General features: G+C 37.7%; 1 protein-coding gene across 1 annotated transcript in view; it reads right to left on the bottom strand.

Moving 5' to 3' along the window:
* The window catches only part of SCUBE1 (signal peptide, CUB domain and EGF like domain containing 1), a 210,388-nt gene that overhangs the window by 172,464 nt on the left and 17,367 nt on the right, over positions 1–20,557 (bottom strand). The window contains exon 3 of the mRNA XM_086466297.1: positions 4,255–4,383. Coding sequence (XP_086322423.1) covers positions 4,255–4,383 — 129 coding nt within the window. The remainder of the gene's footprint in view (positions 1–4,254; positions 4,384–20,557) is intronic.

The raw sequence follows: 20,557 nt of genomic DNA, 5'->3' as shown, positions 1-20,557 counted from the left end.
ATGGCATCCCCATCCATTGTGCATCTCACTTTGTACAGGCTTACACCAGGCTCAATCTACCTCCTCTGCTCCCTGTCTTACCAAAAGCCTCCAAGAGCACATGAAGAGACAGTACAAGTATACCCAACTGCCAGAAGCCTCAAATCAATAATGCCCTTACGCATATGCAGAAGTCCAGTCTTCTTACTTAATATTAAAACAAGAAAGTAAAAAAAACCCTATGCAAATCAGGAATACCTGTAAGTGTCATGCTGAATCAGAGCAGGGAGTATATTTTGAATAACCAGTTTTAAAGGCCTAAGTCTTCTCCACTGATACTCTGTAGTACAGATTCACAAATTTTACCACATATCTGAGAACACACTCTGATGAGACCAGACTCTAATTTACTATAAATGAGACAGGTAAAGTGTTTGGCACTACCAGGAAGGATGGTCAGTTAGGCTACAACAAGGCAAGAGAGAATGAAAATTGATAGCATGCCTCAACATGTGAAAGACACAAAGAAGGAAAAATTAATTTACCAGTAAGATCATGGAGAAAAAATGATCAAACAGGAAAGAACATCTGGACCAGTGTGCTAATTGCATATAAAACCCCACCGGCCTAGTACTTCATATATGAGAAGGGAAAGCATATTTCATGACTTGATGGTTTGAAACTTCATGGTTTCAAATGAAGGATAAAGAAAACCTATTGCGTGAGACCAAATATTAGTCTTGCATCCACTGAGCAGAACTTAGAGTAACTTTGAGAAAGAACTACTGCTAATTCAAGTGATTCCAAAGTTAAAATAAATTTATTTTTAGCCAGATAAGGATCTTATCATAGTTGGAATTCCCTGTGGTGTCATTTCATGTTATATTGGAGAAATTCCCCAATAAAAATGTCAAACAGAGAGCGAATCCAGTTCCCCTGAGGACAGTTTTGGACATTTTCCAGCACAAATTTTAACCATGAATTCTTAACCAAATACCCCCTCCCAACAAATAAATAAATAAGAAATTTCACTCGATTAGAAAGAAAGAAATGTTGAAATAAGAACTCAGGAAAAAACACTTAACCCATCAACTTAATCTGATTTAATTAGTTGTGAATACTCCAAGTTTGCTATTTATAAAGAAGATTTTAATCATCTTGCTATACTGATGTTACTAGAAAGACATCCAGTGAAGGTTTAAAAAGGAATGTAAACCCTGACAAGAAGAGATGGCTTAAGATTTTGCATAGACTTCAGTCAAGCAAAAGCTGTAGGAATGCTGATATAACAGTCTTGTCCATTACAACCTGTTTCCTAGACGGCCTACAGGACTATCAGTGAACTATCATGGGGTCCCATCCTGAGGTGTTCTATCTAAAATCACTAGACAAAAATGTGTGATAAAATGCAGCCCAAGACACTGAGGGAGCAATTCAGCTGTAGAAACATCAGAGTCGGATGCCATTTTAGACTCCTACATTATTCTATCTAGCCTCCATCTCACACTCCAGATCTACTGCTGTAGATCTCTGGACTCGACGATCCTTATGGATCCCTTCCAACTTGAGATATTCTATGATCTCATGTCATATCTGCCAGCTCCCAGGTCTCTGAAGTCTTGCTGTTATGAGGCTCTTCTGTTTAGGCCGTCAAATTGCCGCCTGAGAGTTCTTGCTGCCTGGCTCTCTATGTGCTGACAAAATGGACCCCAACAGTAATGCCTGGAAGGCCGACGGATGGAGGAGAAGTAGGAATAGTGTAGTCTGATGTTGGGTCACTCCTAGCAAATCTTCTGTCCAAGCACATACACAAAAATGGTGCTGTACCACAAGACAGTTCAGGCAGGGTTTTCAATATCAACATACCTAGAGTTTTATAAGGTCATCTATAAATTCTGTGTAAATGACATAATTCTATACAAGATCCTCTACAGCCCTACTTAATGTGAATACAGACTTAATTTCAGCTTGCTAATCAAAAATTACATGCCTTTTCTAAGAGGAACATAAACTTCATGCATAGAATATATGATATGGTAGTGAACAAGCAATCTTCATTTTGACAGTTCTGTAAAGTCCCATAGGAGTGAGGAGGGGAAAAAAAAATTTAAAAAAGTCTATAGAAGAATGCATTGAAAGCTGAAAAACATTTGTCACTGATCTTGTGAAGAGTTTCTTGTCTTCTTGTAACTCATGAAAAATAAGTGGTTTCTCAAAAAGCAAGAACAGGTGGAAACCAGTGGACTCAAAAACTTGAACTCCTTTCAATGCCTAATTTTCTTATGGGGAAAAAAATGTCTTTGGAATAAATTAACCAAATTTTACATGCTGGGAAAATTTTCCAAAAGGTTATAGAAATCCCTATTTAAACATGTGCAAATACAAAGTTTGTTTTTGATGTGAGACCTCACTCGTCCTTGTAAAAACAGCCAACTGCATTTACACATTTCTGGTAGCATAAGTGAAGGGAAATACAACCAGTCCAGAAGGGAAAAGGCTAGAATGCTGCCCTTTTCAAAACTGATACTGTGCTAATGGGCACAACCAGGCTATCCCAGCAGTCAGTATAACTGGTAACAACAGCAACTCGGTAGGGACCAAATCATGATAGAAAAATTAAGTTCTCTCTTTTCTTGCAAAGGTGTCTCCAAATCTGAGTTAGCACACAACAGGCAGCCACAGCAAGTTTTGCAAGGCTACTGTCAGGACTAAAAACTTCAGTTTGAGACCTTAAAACCAGGCACTCTCGTCCTCAGTAAACTTGCTCAAATTTTAAAGAAGGGAGAAGAGGAATGTGCCTTGATTCCCTTTTCAGTGCCTCTAAGTAAAAGCAGCTATTTTACTGAGGCATATCAAAGACCACTCATTAGTTGCAAATATTGAATCTGCATTTGAGGAACAGAAACTTCCCCAATCCCCAATGGTCTCAAAATTAGAAAGGCAATTGTGACCTCTTTTAGTGTCCTAAAGCTGCACACTGGGAGAAAGGGAGCTCTTTGCTATTATTCCCGCTCATCTGCTCACCAAACCTCTTCTAGAAGCAACATGGTTCCTAATGTTTTTGGGGTGACACACAGCTTAGAGGAGACCATGAATATGGGCAGACATCAATTCTAAAAAGCCTGAAAGACCTCTTGGCAAGCTTTGGATTAATACTTTGAACTGTAGCCAAGTGTTTGTATTATTGTAGCGTTTTTTTTCCCCAAAAAACCACAAGTGGCTAAATAGAAATTAATTAGAAGAAAATCAGAAATTCGTCCGTCTCTGTAGATCGTCTGTATGTTCCTAATCAGAGAGTAACAACACAGACAGCAGGGGTTGAAATCACACAGATTTCCTGAATGGTTCATCTTTTATCAGGTCACTCCTTTTGCTGTTCATACTTGCTAATCTACTCGTCCCTACTACTATGGGAATAATTTGGAAAAAAAGTTGAAAATAGTAAGCTGTTTGAAACAATGTATGCGGTTATTTGAATTCCAAATAGTTAACTATTTGATTATGTTTATGTCCTGTTTTATTAAGAGATATTTATGAACATTATTATAAATAGAGTTTTTCTTTCTCTTTTAAATGAATGGCTGGCTGCTCTTTCTATAAGAAATACCTTTTGCACAATTAATCATTGACAAATAAATCTATTTAGTCTGTTCTATAATGAATGAAATTTGAAAGTGAGTCAAAAGCATGTCAATTGTCAGGATATATAATCCATCTGAACAAATATTAGTTTGAAAATGAATGCAGTAGGAAATACATCTAGTGAAAGGTTAACCAAATCCCTGCTCACACATTCTAGTTGTTCCATAGCTTCAGTGAGAGCAGACCGGTGTTACTGGACTTTATTATTTCTAGTTCACTACTTGATTTATTGACTTTTATTGCAAAAAATCTCAGTATTTACCAAAGTGAAGGTGCTGCATGGAGTTGGAGTTGGAATAAACAGACAAAATATATTTAAGTAGATGGGACAGACTATTTTTCTTAAAAAAAGAAGCCCAAACATTCAGCACAGGCTTTGGAGGTCAGAGTTGGTTTTTTTTTTAGCAATCTTGAAGATGGGCAAACTGATTTGAGCGTGTTAGGATTAAGAGAGCACTCTTCAAGGGTCTGGTCTAAAACGTGCTGGGGTCCACAGACAGGGCTGAACTTATTTGACGTGATCTGGATCAAGTCTTTACTGAAAATATACCAGATGACAAAATGCAGCCAGCAGATCAGGCCTTCTTACCATAGCCATGAAACAAAACTTCCTTGCCAGCATTCACTACTTACCGAGACAGTTGTGGCCATCATGGGCTAACATGAACCCATCGTAGCATGTACACCTGTAGTTGCCTGGAATGTTGATACACTCGTGGACACAACCCCCATTGTAGAAGTCATTTTCACACTCATCGATATCTAAAACACAAGGGGAGGAAAAAGAAGCTTTTATAAAAAGAGAATATTAGTACAGAAAAATTTCTCCAACCGAGTATGGTCTTTGAATACATGCATGTTCCTAATCTTTCTATACACTCATATTGCATATTTCATCCAACAGATGGCTCAGGAAATTACTGACAAAATATATCAGGGTCATACGTGACTGAAAAGCAGCAAGGCAATGTGTAGAATACTACTTCCCAAATAATTGTAGTATCATCACAGTAAACAATGACATATTGTCAAAATTTAAAAAGATTTGTTTATATCTAAAATGTAGGTTTGGGGTTTTGTCTTTAAAATAATCAAGCAGACGATGATTTAAACCTTTGACTTTGTGGTAACAAACAACTATCTGAAACTCTACTAATACGGCATAACACAAGAGAAAAGTATGCCTTGTTTAACAAAAAATTGTCTTCTCAGAACAAGGAAGATCTGTTATATTCCTGACAACACATAAGCCTGTAGATCTAAACAATAAACCTTGAAAAACACCATTTCTGAAATAGCTGTCACAGTCCACTGAGGTCTATGAAGTTACTATTGATAACTTGGTACAGTTTTGTCTCTTCCCCCTCCTCCACAAAATAAGCCCCATCATCATTTTCTGTATTAATTCATGTACAGCAACAACAACAAAAAGTTCAACATTTTATTCTTAGAAGGTATGCTAGAATTATTTTTAATTACTTTTTTTGTATAATGGCTTGTATCTGAAAGAGTACCATGAATGATAGGAGAGATGCATCCTGCTTCAAATAAAAACAATCCTGTTACGATCTTCCCTCCCTCATACTAAAAGTCACTTCTTCACTCATTCTAGAAGGCACAAACTTTATTCTTTTTACAAATTATAATAATAATAATAATAATAATCTCGGCTTATACATGGAATGTCAGCATCACAGTCACTGCTGTGAATAATTCAGTGGCGCACATCAATCAACTAAAAATATACAAATAATTATAGACAGCCCCATAGCTTGATACCTATCAGCTCTAAATCTGTGGTGCGCTAGACCAAAAAAACAGAGCTACTGTCCCAAATTTAGCCAGTGTATGATAAACAGCTAAAGTAATCTTTTTAGAAAATCATCTGTTAGTACATCAGAGCTATTCTGGCTGTACATTTCAAATGTGCGTTCCATTGCAGAGGTGGCCGAAATATTTCTGAATTAGGTTCATGTTCACACAGCATTTTTCTTTTTTCTTTTTTTTTTTTTTTTTTAACTTCTAAAAGTGCTCCAGGAAAAGCTCTGCTACCTGTTATCATACCCAGCCCAAGACAGCAAGGCAGTAAGTAAAATCAGATTCTTCTGAAAAGCCAACTCAGACTCAGTCACTGCTTTTAGCATTTCTGGCCCTTGGATTGAGTCTGGCTAGGTTTGTACCTCCTTGCACAATCCTCTGAGAAGTTCAAACTGTCAAAGCAGGGACAAGCTTCTCCCAAGTTTTTTGCAAGCCTTCCCCCTCAGCTCAGCCCTTTGCAGAAACCTATCTTAAACTCAGAATAGCCCAGGTCTTCATCTACTTCTCTGAAGTCCCCCTTCTACAATGTCCTCAGCAGCTTGAAACAGGAATTACAAATTTGGCTTCATCTGCAAAACCAATTAGCTTTTTTGTAACTCAGCATTCAGCACCACAAAAGTGCTGGAAATAAGAAGCCAGAGAAAGGACCTTCCTAACAAAAATACGACCTGCTGCTTAAAGGTAAACTTCCTAGTCTTTCAACCACTGCTCTGCTTCAGAAAGTTCCCATCCTTTACTAACGATTTCCATCTATTAGCTGTACAAGTGCTGAGTCAGCACAGCCTGTGGATGTGCTCTATCTTCTGAAGTCCAGTACAACAACAAAAAGGTAGGTCTGTGATTTTTCCTGAAAGCAATAACTGGCAAGTCAGTTACCGTGCATTGGGCTCATTCCAAACACACCTGCAGCATGGCAGTGCAGACTCTGAGAAGCCGCTTTCCTTTATTTACAGCCCAGTGTGCCTGAGTGTACATTGCCAAAGTGCTCCAGTGAGGCTTCCATTTAGCAGATATTTGCAGCTTCTATAACCATTCATGAATATTTCCATAAACTTCCTATCATTCTCAGGCTACAGGGACAAAAACAGAGCTCTACAGTAATGCCATGTTTTAACAGCCCAAGTTAATAATCAAAAAGCACGTAAAATGATTTTGATGTCAGGCATGTCGGGTGTTCCTTCAGAACACTCAGGAAAAACAGTAAGATTTGTTCTTAACTTTTATCCAGCACTGAGTTTCTTCTGAAGAGGGAATTCGGAAGAAAATGTTATCAGTTGTTAGTTACTCAGCATCAGACTGCCAAGGGCTGATTGATTCATTCCCTTTTTCCAAACAATGAATCAAATAAGACTATTTGTTTAAATAGATGATGGCAGAGCCTTCAAAAGGGACAAAAATCAAAGAAATGTGAAGCCTTTTGAATGGCTACCCGTTATATAATACTTACCTCTAAAAAGCTTTACTGTGATTAGCAGCATAAGGTGCTGATGTAATACAAATACTTAAGTACCAGAAAGGGTAATCTAACAGATACATAAACCAGAAACACTACATAAGGAACAGACTCTTTCCAACTCTCCCGCTCAAGGAGTTATAGTTACGTTAAATTTTCCAAAAGGACCAGAAGATTACTTCTCCCTTTTGTAGACGAAGAATTGTACGAAACTAGGAGTGGAGCCAAACATTCTACCTATATTTAAGAGCTATGTTGTGGGGTTTTTGGTGCTTTTATCCCCTCCAAAATCACGTTGCTGTCTAAAGAGGCTTCACCTGGCAGGCTGACTAGAATTTCTACCTCCAGTATTGCTAGTAAAACAGCAAGGAGATAAGATTCATGAATTTAACACTTTATTTAAAAAACCCCAACAAACAAACAAAGCCACCAAAAGCATGCACAAAGTCTGCAAAGTCCAAACACTGAACTTTTTTCAACCTCCAGCTGCATCAAGAAAAAAGTAGACAACATACCTGCAAACAACGTGAAAACCACCCTATCTTCTCTTCTGATACACCTTTAAAGAATGCTTCAGTGAAAGTGCTAAACCACTACCATTTACAGGTAGAATATTACATCTGACATGGCATCATATGGCTTCCTTAGTAAGGAATATTATTGCTTAATATAGCAATAAAAGCAATAGGAGTACATTCAAACATGTAAAACCTGAAGCCTTACTCTTAATTTTACCTGTTGTAAAACTCAAAATGTGTAGGAGCCAGCTATGTTAATTTCCTTTTCATTACGTCATATCCTGTTATTGGTTTTTTCCTAATTGATGGAATGGGGTGTTAATCAAACTCTTGACTCCAAACACCTCTAATTCAGAAAGTTAACTCTTCCAATTGACTTTGTAGCTTCAACTATCCTTAACATTTTCAGTGTTTGATCACTTAACATTGTTCCTCACCATGAAGGAATTACCGTAACACAAAGGTGAAACAAGAGAAACAGAGAAAAGTTGCCATCTGACCATGAAATGCTGTGCTGGATGCAGGTGCATATACTGTTGAATTAGCTAGGTTTACTGCAATCTAGCTCTCAGTGGGAAACCTGAAGTTTTATCTATACTGGAAAAATATTTACAAAGTTTTCACTCCAGTAAATTCTGGCTGTGCAGGACAGACAAATCTTGGGGTGTTTAGTGAAGAAAACACCTTTAAAAAGTACTGCAATTTCCTCTCTAAGAGGAATTAATTCCAAATGGTATTACAATGGCAGCAATTACAGGAGCCCTGGAAAAAAAATGAATGCACCAAAATGATTAAGAAGGTGTAGGACCATTTATAATAATGACATAATTTGCCCAGAACCTATTCGGGCTTACTGTGTTCAAATGAGACAGAAACTCCCAGAAATGCGAGAGCTGGATGTATGCAACCACATCCTCAGCTGTTGGTGAGATAGTTTTGACCATCTCTCCCTAGAACTGGTTTCAGAAATCTCCAAAATCCACTGCATGTTTGAAAAGTTTTAAAGGAAAAATTATCAGGAAAAAAGAGACAAAAAGAAGCTTGCGTACTAGTAACTGTTCACCTATTTGCCAAGGTGAAAGAAGCTTGGAAACTACATCATAATTCCTTCTGGAAAGCAGAGGTGAATCTTTTGTTACAGCCTGGAAATAACTCTACAAACACAGCACTGCCATGCTCTGCTGTTGTCCTTCTCAATGAGCAGTGGTGTTACTTAAAGAGTACATACTGTATGAGACTGCAATTATTATATGAGCATCCAAGAACTTTTTTTAAAAACCTAGACAAGTATCTGAGAAAATCCGAGCATTTGTTACCATGAGGAACTGCTGTAATTACCATCACTGTATTTCAGTTACAGGAAAAGAATTTGAAGTTATCTTCTTTAAGTGACCTAATTTTTTTAGTCTGAGGGGACCTGTATCTACCTTATACACAGTGGGGTTGATTCTTCTTTCATTATTACAGGTGAAACCGACACTATCCCAGAAATGTGTTTCATTTATGTATTCTGCAACAAAGGGATGGCGCTTTCAGAAGTCTCCTAAGGCCACCCTGCAGAGAAGCAGCTCTTCCAGGTGCACAAACAACTTGACTAAGAAATGTTCAAAATAAAACAAGAATCGATCTCTTACGCTTCCAGTATCACAGTATTTCAGCTTTCTGTTTTAGCAGAGAAGACACATGAGTATGCAATAACTAATGTCCAAAAGACAAACCGAACTGTAAAATAGACTGAGGAAAAATGCTGATTCTCATTTTGTCTAAAAGTTTTCAGCAGTGTCATGAAATTTACTGTGTGCTAACCATCTTTTCCAAGCACTAACACTCTTTGCTAGAAGGTGGCACAGACTTCATGCCAGGAAAGTACAAAATCTACCTCCAGCAAAATCCATTCCCACTCTTCAGTATACCAGTTGCCATTCATTGAGTTGCTCAATGTCCAAAAATCATTACAACACATATAACAAAATTTGTCAGCACAGCTACAGATCATTATGGGCAAAGCTACTGAAATCAAAGCAAATGTCTGCATGGAGTTGATGAATTTTGGATCAGTGTCACAGCTAAACTGTCACAGAAGCCTTATGGCTATTAACATGCAAAACAAAGAATGGCTGAGGCCTGAAAGTCAATGAGCCAAATTCAGCTTTTAGTGTTGAATTCCACAGATTTCTCTAGAAAATGGGAAAGTGTGCATTGGCACAACCTTTATCTTGGCATCTGTCAAGGCCACAGATCCCAACACTCACAATGCAACAGAAGATGTTCAAAATAGGAATAGGATTGGGTAAAATCTGTGTTCATTTAAAAGTATTTCTTCCCTACTAATACAAAGGAAAGATCTGGAGTTAATTTAGTAAACACAAATTTCAATTGACTTTGAAAGGAATAATTTATGTGCTTGGACATTTTAAAATAAATAGCCAAAGGAAGCTGTCTGCCCACATCAATTTCTTCTAATTTAGAGAACCACAAACAAAACTTAGCACACAGGTATATAATGCAGATGTGGAATAAAGGAGCTGGATCCATAAAATAGCTATAAAAATAAATATTAAAGTCTTTGTAAGTGTATCTTGATGGATAAACCTACATATTTATTCAGTATCTGAAGAGAAAAATATTTTAGTGTTCACCTTTATCTATCTAGTTCCTTTAAACAAAATATTGCCAAAGAGGCATTATGGAGACAGTAAACAACATTGTCCTTACAAACTCACCAGCAAAGAAAACGTGTTTTTACCTTCCTTCTCCATGAGAGGTTGCTGCTAGCCCCCTACAGAGGACAAAGCATACCACTTGCAGAACTCTCTATTGTCAGCCATCTGCTAAAAAAAAGTCATACAACAGTACTGCAATTGGAGCACGTTGTCTGCTTATCCAGAACTGGTGTGTAGCAAAGGACATTGCAAAATGCTGGAAGACATATTTTGATGCAGTAATATTTTGCACTTTCATGGTTTCTCTCTTACAAGTTTTCAAAATTTTTTACTGATTCTTTACTAGAGTTCTGGTCACTGTTTCTCCTAGGACTAATGTACTAGCCTCTCTTCCACAGAAAAATACAGGAGAAAAGCCCCACCCTAGGTTCCAAATCCTACACAATTAAGTAAAAAGCTACAGTACGAACTGAGCTGTCTTCATCACTGCATAGTTTTATGCAACCTTGATCTCAGGTGCTTGAGAAAGACATGACCTTGTAACATCCAGAGGTGAAATAGCCTAAGGTGAAATCCCAATCCTACAAAAGTCAAGAGGCATTTTTGCCACTGGCTTCATGGAGCCATGAAGACATATTTCCTGGGATGCACAGTAAAGAGATATGCGAGACGGGATCAGCACCTAAATTTCGTGTTCCCACTTCCAATTCAGAAGAAGCAGCACTGTAGCATCAACACCATTACTTTACTTTTAAGGAAGCAGCCAGAAATGAAGTAACATGCACACTGACAAGAATACAAACAAATTCAAGTCCTAAATTCTAATGAGATCAGCATCTCATTCTTTTTAATGACTGGATTCGGGGACTGTAAAAGACATTAAATAAATAAAAACAACATGGGAATATTTATATATACTCTGTTTCTTTGGCAGATTCTACATTCAATATACTTTCAGCAGTTATACACACACACTGGATAACTTGAACCTAAGGCATCTGTATTTCTCATATCAAGCTGCACTTTCCTTAAGAAGGGAACTAGCTCCAGATCTAAAGGCCAGAAAAAAAAAGCTCACACATAGGTTAAAGACCATTTTGGCTAAGTGCGGGCCAAATCTGCCAAAAGTTCAGCTCTCTGGAAAGCTTTCAACCCGAGCAAGAACACTAAAATTATTAGATTCTCAAGAGGAGTTTAGCATCAGCACATTTCCACATGTTCAAAATCATTTGAAGTCCACTCAGCTCTGCTCTTACAATTTGCAAGAGCTGACCCAGCTAGACGTATCAAGAATCAGCTGGGAAAATGTTATCAAACCCACTCAACCTGAGCTACTGAAATACTGCTTCCCTCTGTGAGTTTCTTGATAGCAGAATTTGGCATCTACTCCAAGTCCAAATTTTATGAAGAAAACACTGAATTATCAAAATTAATTCAATTTTTTTCTACTCCATATGAAACCTTGACCTTCATCTCAGAGTGAAGTCCATTTCTGAAAATCCCTTCCCATGAAAAGCTTTGTAAGTCACATTTCTATGAAAGAAAACAAATTAAAATCTATCATTTATTACATCTGGTTCTTCCTGAGATTATTTTTTGACTCATAAATGCTAACATCTTTATTCCTCAGGTGCTGTGACCTTGGAAATGTCACGATCTAATGAATCAGAGGAACAGACAGCACAGTTTTTACGGCTTTCAAGTTGTCATGATGTTTTCAAGACGCTTGTGCCCAAAAAAACTGTAAAATTTGATAGCCATTAGGACTACTCTGAGAGTCTAGGTCAAGGGTGAGCAGGCTGGGAGTAGGGTAAAATCAGAAAAATCAGCCTGATGTTTCTCAGTGGAGAAAGGAAAAAGAACAGGTACAATAGGTTGTTTAGCATCAGGTTTATTCAGTGTAAATCCCTCAAGAGCCTTCCCACTATGGGTACTGCCCCTCCAATGTTTTTCCCATTAGTGCACCCGAAAAGAAAAAAAATAATTCAATTTTACAGCTTCCTTCAAAAATGTCACAAACTCCTATTTTCCAGTATTAAAACAGCAATAAAATGAAAATGGCACGCCAGCTTAGTGGAGATGACTTGGATGCAATCTGTGGTATTGTTGGGGTGTTTTTCTGGAAGCCATTTCATACCATTTCCAGAAAGCATCAAGAACTCTATAGCAGCTTCATTTGTTTCCTTTTCTTCTGTGATGGTTGACCACAAAGTTCATCATGCGTTATATCTTGTTAAAGTACTTGTCTGAAAAAAGCAGGGGAAAAAATGGAATACAAACCAAACTATGTAGAGGTATGTCCAGCTGCTTAAAACTCACATATTTTTAAAGCGTGAAATGCTTCATTTTTAGAATTATCTTGCCTAAAAACATTTAGGATGCATTTGGAAGGCAGATGAGACATAGTCCCATTTATCACTGGCTGTAGGACGGGACTTTTTTTACTTTCTATTTGTTTAATATTTTTTTTCTCTCAATTATTATCTCCTAATTTTAGAGAAAGCACAGAAACCCCTATTGCAGATCCTTATTTTGTGCTGTGTCTGAATTTGTTTCCTATTACCACACTGATCAAATTGTCAAGTCGCACAGAGTAAGGATGGCCTTATAAAGAGTCACCTTCACTGCTCAGGAAGAAATAGATGAGCTTTCAGACACACAAGTCCTTCTCTAAGGAGGCAATGGGGTACATGAACTTCTCAGTTTATCAGCCATAAAAAACATAGGTGTGTTTAGCACTTGTTATTTTACAAGTTTTAGTTCATGATCTTCAAACACTGTTTATCATACAAAGAGAGCACTAGAGTCACATTTCAAGACTCCAGCAGCTAGACAATGTCGAACACCCAATGCTCTAAGCAGAATTCAGCTGACCCAGCTCACATACTGTTAAATGAAATGAGGCAATACACTGTGAAAATCTAGTAGTAGCTGAATGCGTATATTTCACATTTTTGGTGAATGACCATCACATTGTTCATTCATTGATAAGAAATACGGTCTCTGGAGACTCCCTTCCTTAAATTTTTCTTAAATTCACCTTCCCTTCCTCAGCTTCCTGTCTCTGTTCTCTTTCCTGTACATTTCCCTCTTTGCTTAAAATCCTGGTTCAATGAGTTAGAAGAACATTTTAAATGGCTGAACATCGATATGCCAGTCAAACTGATAACAGATAAAAGAATCTACCCCTTTGATTCATTCTCTCAGGATGCCTGCAGTTCGAGGCAGCTATTACTGCTTCAGTGTACATGTACTTTGCCAATGGAAAGTTGTCACTGAAGTACACGGAAATAAAAAATACTCAAAAATATTAAAAAAGAACACATAAACTGAAAGCTGAGATTCTACATGCACTTGGTGCAATTTGCCAGCCACCTAAATACTCTTTATGGTGGCATATATAACACTCCAGGAGCAGGAATGGAGAGATCAAATAAATGACATGCAACACCATTTAGGACCTTACAGAGTTTTTGACTGCTTTATTGACAAGTCTTCCTACTGCATTAACATCACGCTTATATAGTGGTTTTCACCTAGAGTACCTTTTGCGGCTCTAAAACCTTTGGACAGTTACAGTCATTTATGGAAAAAAATAATTAACAGAGTTCTTTCCCTAGGGAACAATATTCTATTCATATACCTGAGTATTATCCCTATGTGACGTTTGCCATCTCAAATAGCACAATGGAAACTTATCTGGGACCATTCCAGTGCCATTCATGGTTAATACAGTATTTTTCTAGAGAAAACCAAAATTATTGTTATCCTGCATTACACATCTTGAACACTTGATTAGAGTTTGTTGTGGTTTGACATTTTTCTTAATTGATATTTAAACAGATTGGCTACAAGTTCTTTGAACTGCAAGTGAGATACCCAAATAAAGATGGATACCTGCAGAGCACATAACAGTTTTAGAGTCTGGCTTTATTTAGTAGCTGCCATGCCCGACAAGCTCAAGCAGAGAGACTTCCTGTTCACAAGCTGTTATGAATGTGAAATGTGACATTTGACAGCATTTTTCCCACCACTTCTAAATCACAGCCATTTCCACCACAATTCCCTCTTTTAATATAATGGGAAATGTTTGATTCCACATCTAATCTTGCAAGTTCTTGGAGATCTAACAGGAGAATATTTTTGTGCGCCTTATGGTGTGCATGCATCCTAATGATTATCGTTTCAGTAATAGCAGGAGGTTATTCCTAGATCTTCAAATTGAAATATGTGTCTAAAAACTTTTGAGGGAGAGGTTTAAAACAGTGAAACTAGCTCATTGATACAGACATCTGTCACCTAATTTTTCTCCATCCCCTGTAGGCATCTCTCTCATTCTCAGATTGCATACCTCCAACCTTCCTTTGCATTTAATTTTTAAATTTCTGTCCATTGACAAAAGCAAACAATCCCAAGCTTCAATTCTGAAACAAATTTCCTTATTGCCTGTCGATGGATGAATATTAGCTTATTTTCTGTGGCCCTTCATGTGGAAGAACAGAAGGTGGCTATTCCTTCTTGCTTATTTCAGAACAAGTCAGTGGCAGATCATGTAGAATGGAAGATTTTCTGATATCATATAGCACATGCTTCATTAGTCCCTAGCAGAGTAACACTACTTCAGTTTCAGGCTGAGACAGCTAAGGCCACAAGCAGTATGAGAGGCTATATAGGAACGGTTTTAAACCTTCTTGGATACAAGGAACTGTTATGTTTTCCAGGAGAGGTGCAAATCCTGGTATAGCAAATCTACATCTTCTGACAGCAGGCTTACATTTTCAAACTATTTCTTCCACATGCACTTCAGCAGTAGTCCTTGGGCTACTGCAGACTCCTCACTGAGAACTGCTCTGCTGTGCTGGTTAACACAATGTAATTTATATCACGTAGGATTTGTAAAATGTAGGGCTTCCTGTCATCCTGTACTACTTGGTAAACCCCCTACTTCGTATGGGACACACATTAGACATTAATTTTATCAGCCTACAAAAACTCCCGCGAGAGTACCATACAGCCAACCTATCTATGAGCAGAGTAACTCTGCATTATGTACACTGTTGTGCCCTGCCATGAGAGAACACTGCACATACTCAAATGACCTGATCGGGGCTGCCTTTCATTTCGACATTTACTAAAGTCGTGTGACTATTTCTAAACATGATACACATGGATCCATGGATTTGTGTCCCCTGACAATGCCAAACCTAATTGTTACAAAGCCTGAGAAACCAACTCTGCCTATTATTTTGTCACCTGCTCCCCGAATGCAGACGAATTCATACAGATCCCCAACAGTGCTCTTTATGAAGTGAAGGTCTCCCAGCATTTTAGTTTGCAAAGAACAGCAAAGAGTGGCCCATAAGGACTGCTACTCTAAGTCCTTCAAAAGTGTGGAGACTGTAACTCCTCACCTATTAAAACAGCAGCTAACTGGAGGATAACTTGGATCATCAAAGCACAGATCCTTCTTTGTTCCAGAACCATTATGTTTATTTTGCCGTAAATAGTTTTCCCAGCTACAGAAGTGTTTATCTGGACTAGGAAGGTCCACATGATGGCAAAACCACTATAACACTATAGAATGTACTGAAAAATGCGAGCATGGTTCATTCATTAAAACTCAATGAAATAAAAGTCCCTCACGCCTCATGGTAATCAAGACTCCAGAGTAACTTTGTCAAGAGTAATATATTAATACCAGAAGATTACCTAACTTCCAATATCAACCATTTCACATTCTACTTTTCTCAATCAGGAGATGGTACTGAGAATTTCATCTTTTTCTTCTCTTTTCTATGGTGCTGTGCACCAATAGTAAGTCTGCTTAAAAATTATTTAAGTGTTCCAGCCTAGATACAGATGCATTATCTGTACATAATTTATGTTTTCAGGAGAGTAGTAAGTATTTATTTTTCTTATGAATGCCTTGCAGGGCTGTAGGTACTCAACATCTTTAAGAAACAAACTCAGTAAAATTAGTTGAGATGACCCTACATTTAAAAGAAATATCTCCTTTATGAGCTTGATACCTTTGCTTCAAAAAGATCTAAGAGAAGACTAAACTGAATAGAAATTAGATCAAAGATTTACAAGGTTTTTTTAAAAAAATCTGAGATAGGCTTACAAAATGCTCAAACTATTTGTCCAGCACCCTTCAGCTTTGTGCACTGTACAGAAGGTAAGACAGATACTAGGATACAGATTTTGTTACTATGCGAGAGCTGAAGGTGATCAAGTCACATTTTGTTCCTGTAATAACAAATCCAAGTTGTCACAGAATTGTGTTTCAGAATCCCAGCTTTCAGTAAGTTAAACCTTACTAAACCTGTGATAATAAATATAATAGTCTAAATGTGAGTGCACACAAAGCGCTGTCTGAAACAGTTCACAGCTCTAAGAGCTGTCTCAATCAGAAATCAGTGGATTTAGGAACCATACAATCATGAAATGTGGAATTATTTTCAAGATGCCAAAACATTTGGCAATTTTGCTGCACAACTCAGAATTCCGGCACAGCCTCCCAGCTTCCTAACAACAATTCTATCTCCACAACGGCTAAAATACCTGCCATGTGATTTTTTTTGTGTGTACAGACCGAACATTTTCCATTTTTTGAAAGTGTGACCCTGGCCAGTATCAACAAGAAGCCCTAGATGCTGTTGTAGTAGATCAAAGCAAAGGGGTTTTATTTTCAAACAAATACTACATTAATGTAATTTTTGGATTCAAGATTTTTATTCCTGAAACAGAGACCCCTGTCCTACTGATACATGCTGACAATTCTAAAATTTTACTCACTAAAGACAGTTCATCAGTTATGATGTAGGCTCTCCTTAGTCTTCTAAAAAGCCACACAGAAAGTGACCTTGTAAGCCAGAGCTCTATTTATCACCAGAGACAAATAATAATCAAGAAAAAATGAAAACCAGTGCTAAGCAGCCTTTGGTTTTTGACCTGCGGATGTGTAACTATTGTCCAGAGACACAGATCTACACATAGTGAGCACCAGCATGGGACCCATCAGCTTCTCCACCATTACACTTCAAAGACTCTTACAGAGCCCAGTGGCCTGGACTTTTTGGCCACTGCCACTAGAGAAGTAAGCAAGAGCAGGGGCTCTCTGAACAGGAACTAATGAAGAACACACTCCCCTTTGCCTGGCATGCGGGGGTGAAGGTTAGATGAGGCCAGGACAGGCTGTACGAACACCTATTTCATAGTGAGGAAAATCCAGGAAAAGTTTTAAGGATGAAATTTAAAATTCAAATGTGAAAAAGACCACTGCTGACCTGTGAATCACCAAATATTTTCAATTATTAGCTGTGCTCACATCTGATGTTTGGACAAAAAAGAAAGATAGAGCAAACAGATGCAATCTTGGCTTTGCCAAGAAATTAGACATTTCTGCTCCAGTGTTCAAACATCCTGTACCAGAAAACACACACAACATGCAGCACCGTTAATGCTATTCAGTGAAAAAAGAAAGAAACGGCAGATACAGAAACAGTAACACAGGCATTTGCTGAAAATTGAAGAAATATTCATAGCCTGGAAATTTTCCTTTGGTAATTTTATGTAATTATATTTATTTGTTCTGGTGGGGAGAATGTTAGGTAGAAAGAACCAAAGAATGCCTACAATTTCTGTGCAGTTTTCAAATAATATGCATTTGACAGAACGCATCATAGAAAGCCAGGCAGTTGAATTGTACTGCACTCCTCCCCAATAGTAGAGAGATAAAAGTGGACAAGTTTATATAAATATTTGCTTAGTCCTGTAGAGTTATTCCCAATACTTTCATTTAGATGATTCCTCATGAGATGTCTTTTACTGCAATGCTATCTTATTATGCACAGATAAGCAAAATGCAGCAATCTCTTGACTAAAGACTTGATTAACAACCAAAAAGACAGTCTGGTTTTGTTTGCTCATTTTTTTGTTTGTTTGGTATTGTTTTGTTTTGTTTTTTAAATTGGACAGAACCTCCACTACAAAACCAGAGATTACAGAAGTCACTTTTTGAAATGTTCTTGATTAATTCCACACACTGCTCCTTCCTCCTTCCCATTTTTCTAGACAATCCCTCTTTTAAGGCTGTATCTGATGTATATTCACAGTATTTCTAAGACATATAAGCAGAAGTCCAGGAGCGAACACATTACAACATCCTTGGTTATCCATTGAAAACAGGGCACCAAGGCCTGACTAGTTAACTCATCCACGATTAACAGAGGACTTCACCCGCAGTAAAAGGCTCAAAATGAAATAATGGGGTTACTGGTGTTTATCCATGGCACCTGGTTTAACAATGTAACCATCTGAAGTTAGGTTAAACATCCAGGTCAAGCTTTTCAAAGTACCTATTAATTTTTCACAACTGCCTTGAGACTTTTCTTAATGAAGTCTCGTTTTCAGAAAAGTGGGAAGGCCAGTCATTGTGGATATGTTAGCTATCAAGTCAAAAATTAGTATCTGGTTTTGTAGGGTTTGGCCATGTAGAGAAATTTGGTGTGACATTCATGGTAAACAACACTAGAGGAGAGGAGGCTGAAAAGAGACAGGTGTATGCACGATTATTTGTTCCTGTGCAATTCTTCTCCAGTATACTGAACATGGCTAACCACCTATTGACCAGCTATGAGTTTTGCAGAACATCTGTAGAAGAAAACATACTCATTTTCCATTTCTATTCTGAAGATACCATTAAATACAGTGATTTGAACAAAATTTCTGGCTCAAGAAGTCTCTAAATCTCTAGCTGCATTCTTCCATGTCTTGTTTTTTGTAATCTATGCATCCACTGTTGGCCACTGTCAGAGACTGCACATCAAGCTAGACAGATCTTTAGTCAAACTTGGTCTGGTCAGCTTACACACTTTTGATATTAGGTATGTAGCATAGGTAGGGTCTGGAGTTCTTTGAATCCACTGTAGAGAGCTCTGGTTTTACCTTCTTGTAACGGATATAATTTAGCAATCTTTCTATATGCCATCTGCACAGAACATACAACAAACCGGACAATAAGAGAAATTCTAAAAAATGCTTAAGGGGTATTGCAAAGATCTAATAACTATGCAGACAAGACTAACATTCAAGAAGGTCTGTCCACCTCCATAACTGGCACAAGTGACTTTTCATAGAAAGCGCATATAAAGGTCTAGCAGGCTTAGTGTAAACACTCTTAATTTGTGTTTAGTTTATGCAAGCAGGCAACTCAGCTACTGGAATTAGAAGCAATGCAATTTAAACAAAGATATGACCACACGGTCCGGCAGTGCTTCCTGAGTAGGATGCACCAAGAAAAATCTTAAGGCTGAGTTCTAAGGAAACACAATTAAAAAAAAATCTGCTCTTTCCTAAAGTAAAGTTGTGGGGGGTTGTTTTGTTTTGTTTGGCTTAACTGTATGCCTGTGCTGGAGAGGTGGGGACCTATGATTAAAAAATGTAAATCTGAGACTGGGAGAATTAAATTCATAATCATCAAATAATAATATGGCACCTTAAAAATCCCTTGTCCTGGTTATATTCAAAGCACAATGAAGTACAGAATATTTTCCATTAATTTCAATGGAGTTCGAATCTCACAGCTGCAGGCTCTGTAGCCAGATACACCTCATCTGACTTTGCACGCCTACATTGTCTATGTCCACATCTGTGTTATTTTCAGGACGTGATTTATCTGACCTATTTTTGTCTCCAGTGATACAAGGCGAACTGCATTAAGGAAATTCCTATTTCTCTCCGTCAACTATGAAGGGGAAGCAAGGCGAACAGCTTCAGCGTACTGATCTTACTACCGAGATCCATATTCGGACAGATGAAGTCTACCCTTTGTCCTCTTCAGATACCCCTGAAATGAACAGAAACTCTACCAGTACACCAAATGCTCAACAGATAGAGCCAGGGCCCCCCTCCCAATATAACAGACCTCTTTTTTTTTTTTTTTTTTTTTTTTTTTAACTGGAAGATAGGTCTCAGGAAGGAGTGCAATGTAAAGCCCATAATCAACTGTCTGGGCACAAGTTATACATTAAACTAAATTAATTATAGGATTTATTATTAATGGTTGTAATTATATGCCTAGTATACCAATTAATTGAAGTGACTGACAAGTGTTCACTTGAGGACAGAAAAACGCAGGAAGCTGTTTGTATTGATTCACATGTTAATTTTGTAACTTGTGACCCCAGAAAACTTTTAAAACAAAGGGCAGCAACATGCTTTCAAATGACCACAGGAAAAGTAAAGTAATCCCACCCCCCACCAATCACACAATTTTACAGCCAGCAGAAGGCACAAAACCACATGGAGGAGATACTTTTAATTAAGTGCAATATAAGGAGAATCATGGTTACCCGTATTCAGTCTAAACAATTATTATCAAAAGGGCTTTAGCATTTTAAAATAAGCCATTTAAGAAAGGCTTACTGTTTTAATCATAGGCTGTTTCCGATTATAAAGTAGAGCTTTTAATTAAGATTAGT

The sequence above is a fragment of the Leptosomus discolor genome, chromosome 1 (genome assembly GCF_034619465.1).
Source record: "Leptosomus discolor isolate bLepDis1 chromosome 1, bLepDis1.hap2, whole genome shotgun sequence".
NCBI lineage: Eukaryota > Metazoa > Chordata > Aves > Leptosomiformes > Leptosomidae > Leptosomus > Leptosomus discolor.
The sequence above is the reverse complement of the archived record's forward strand: the minus strand, read 5'-3'. Positions and strand labels throughout refer to the sequence as shown.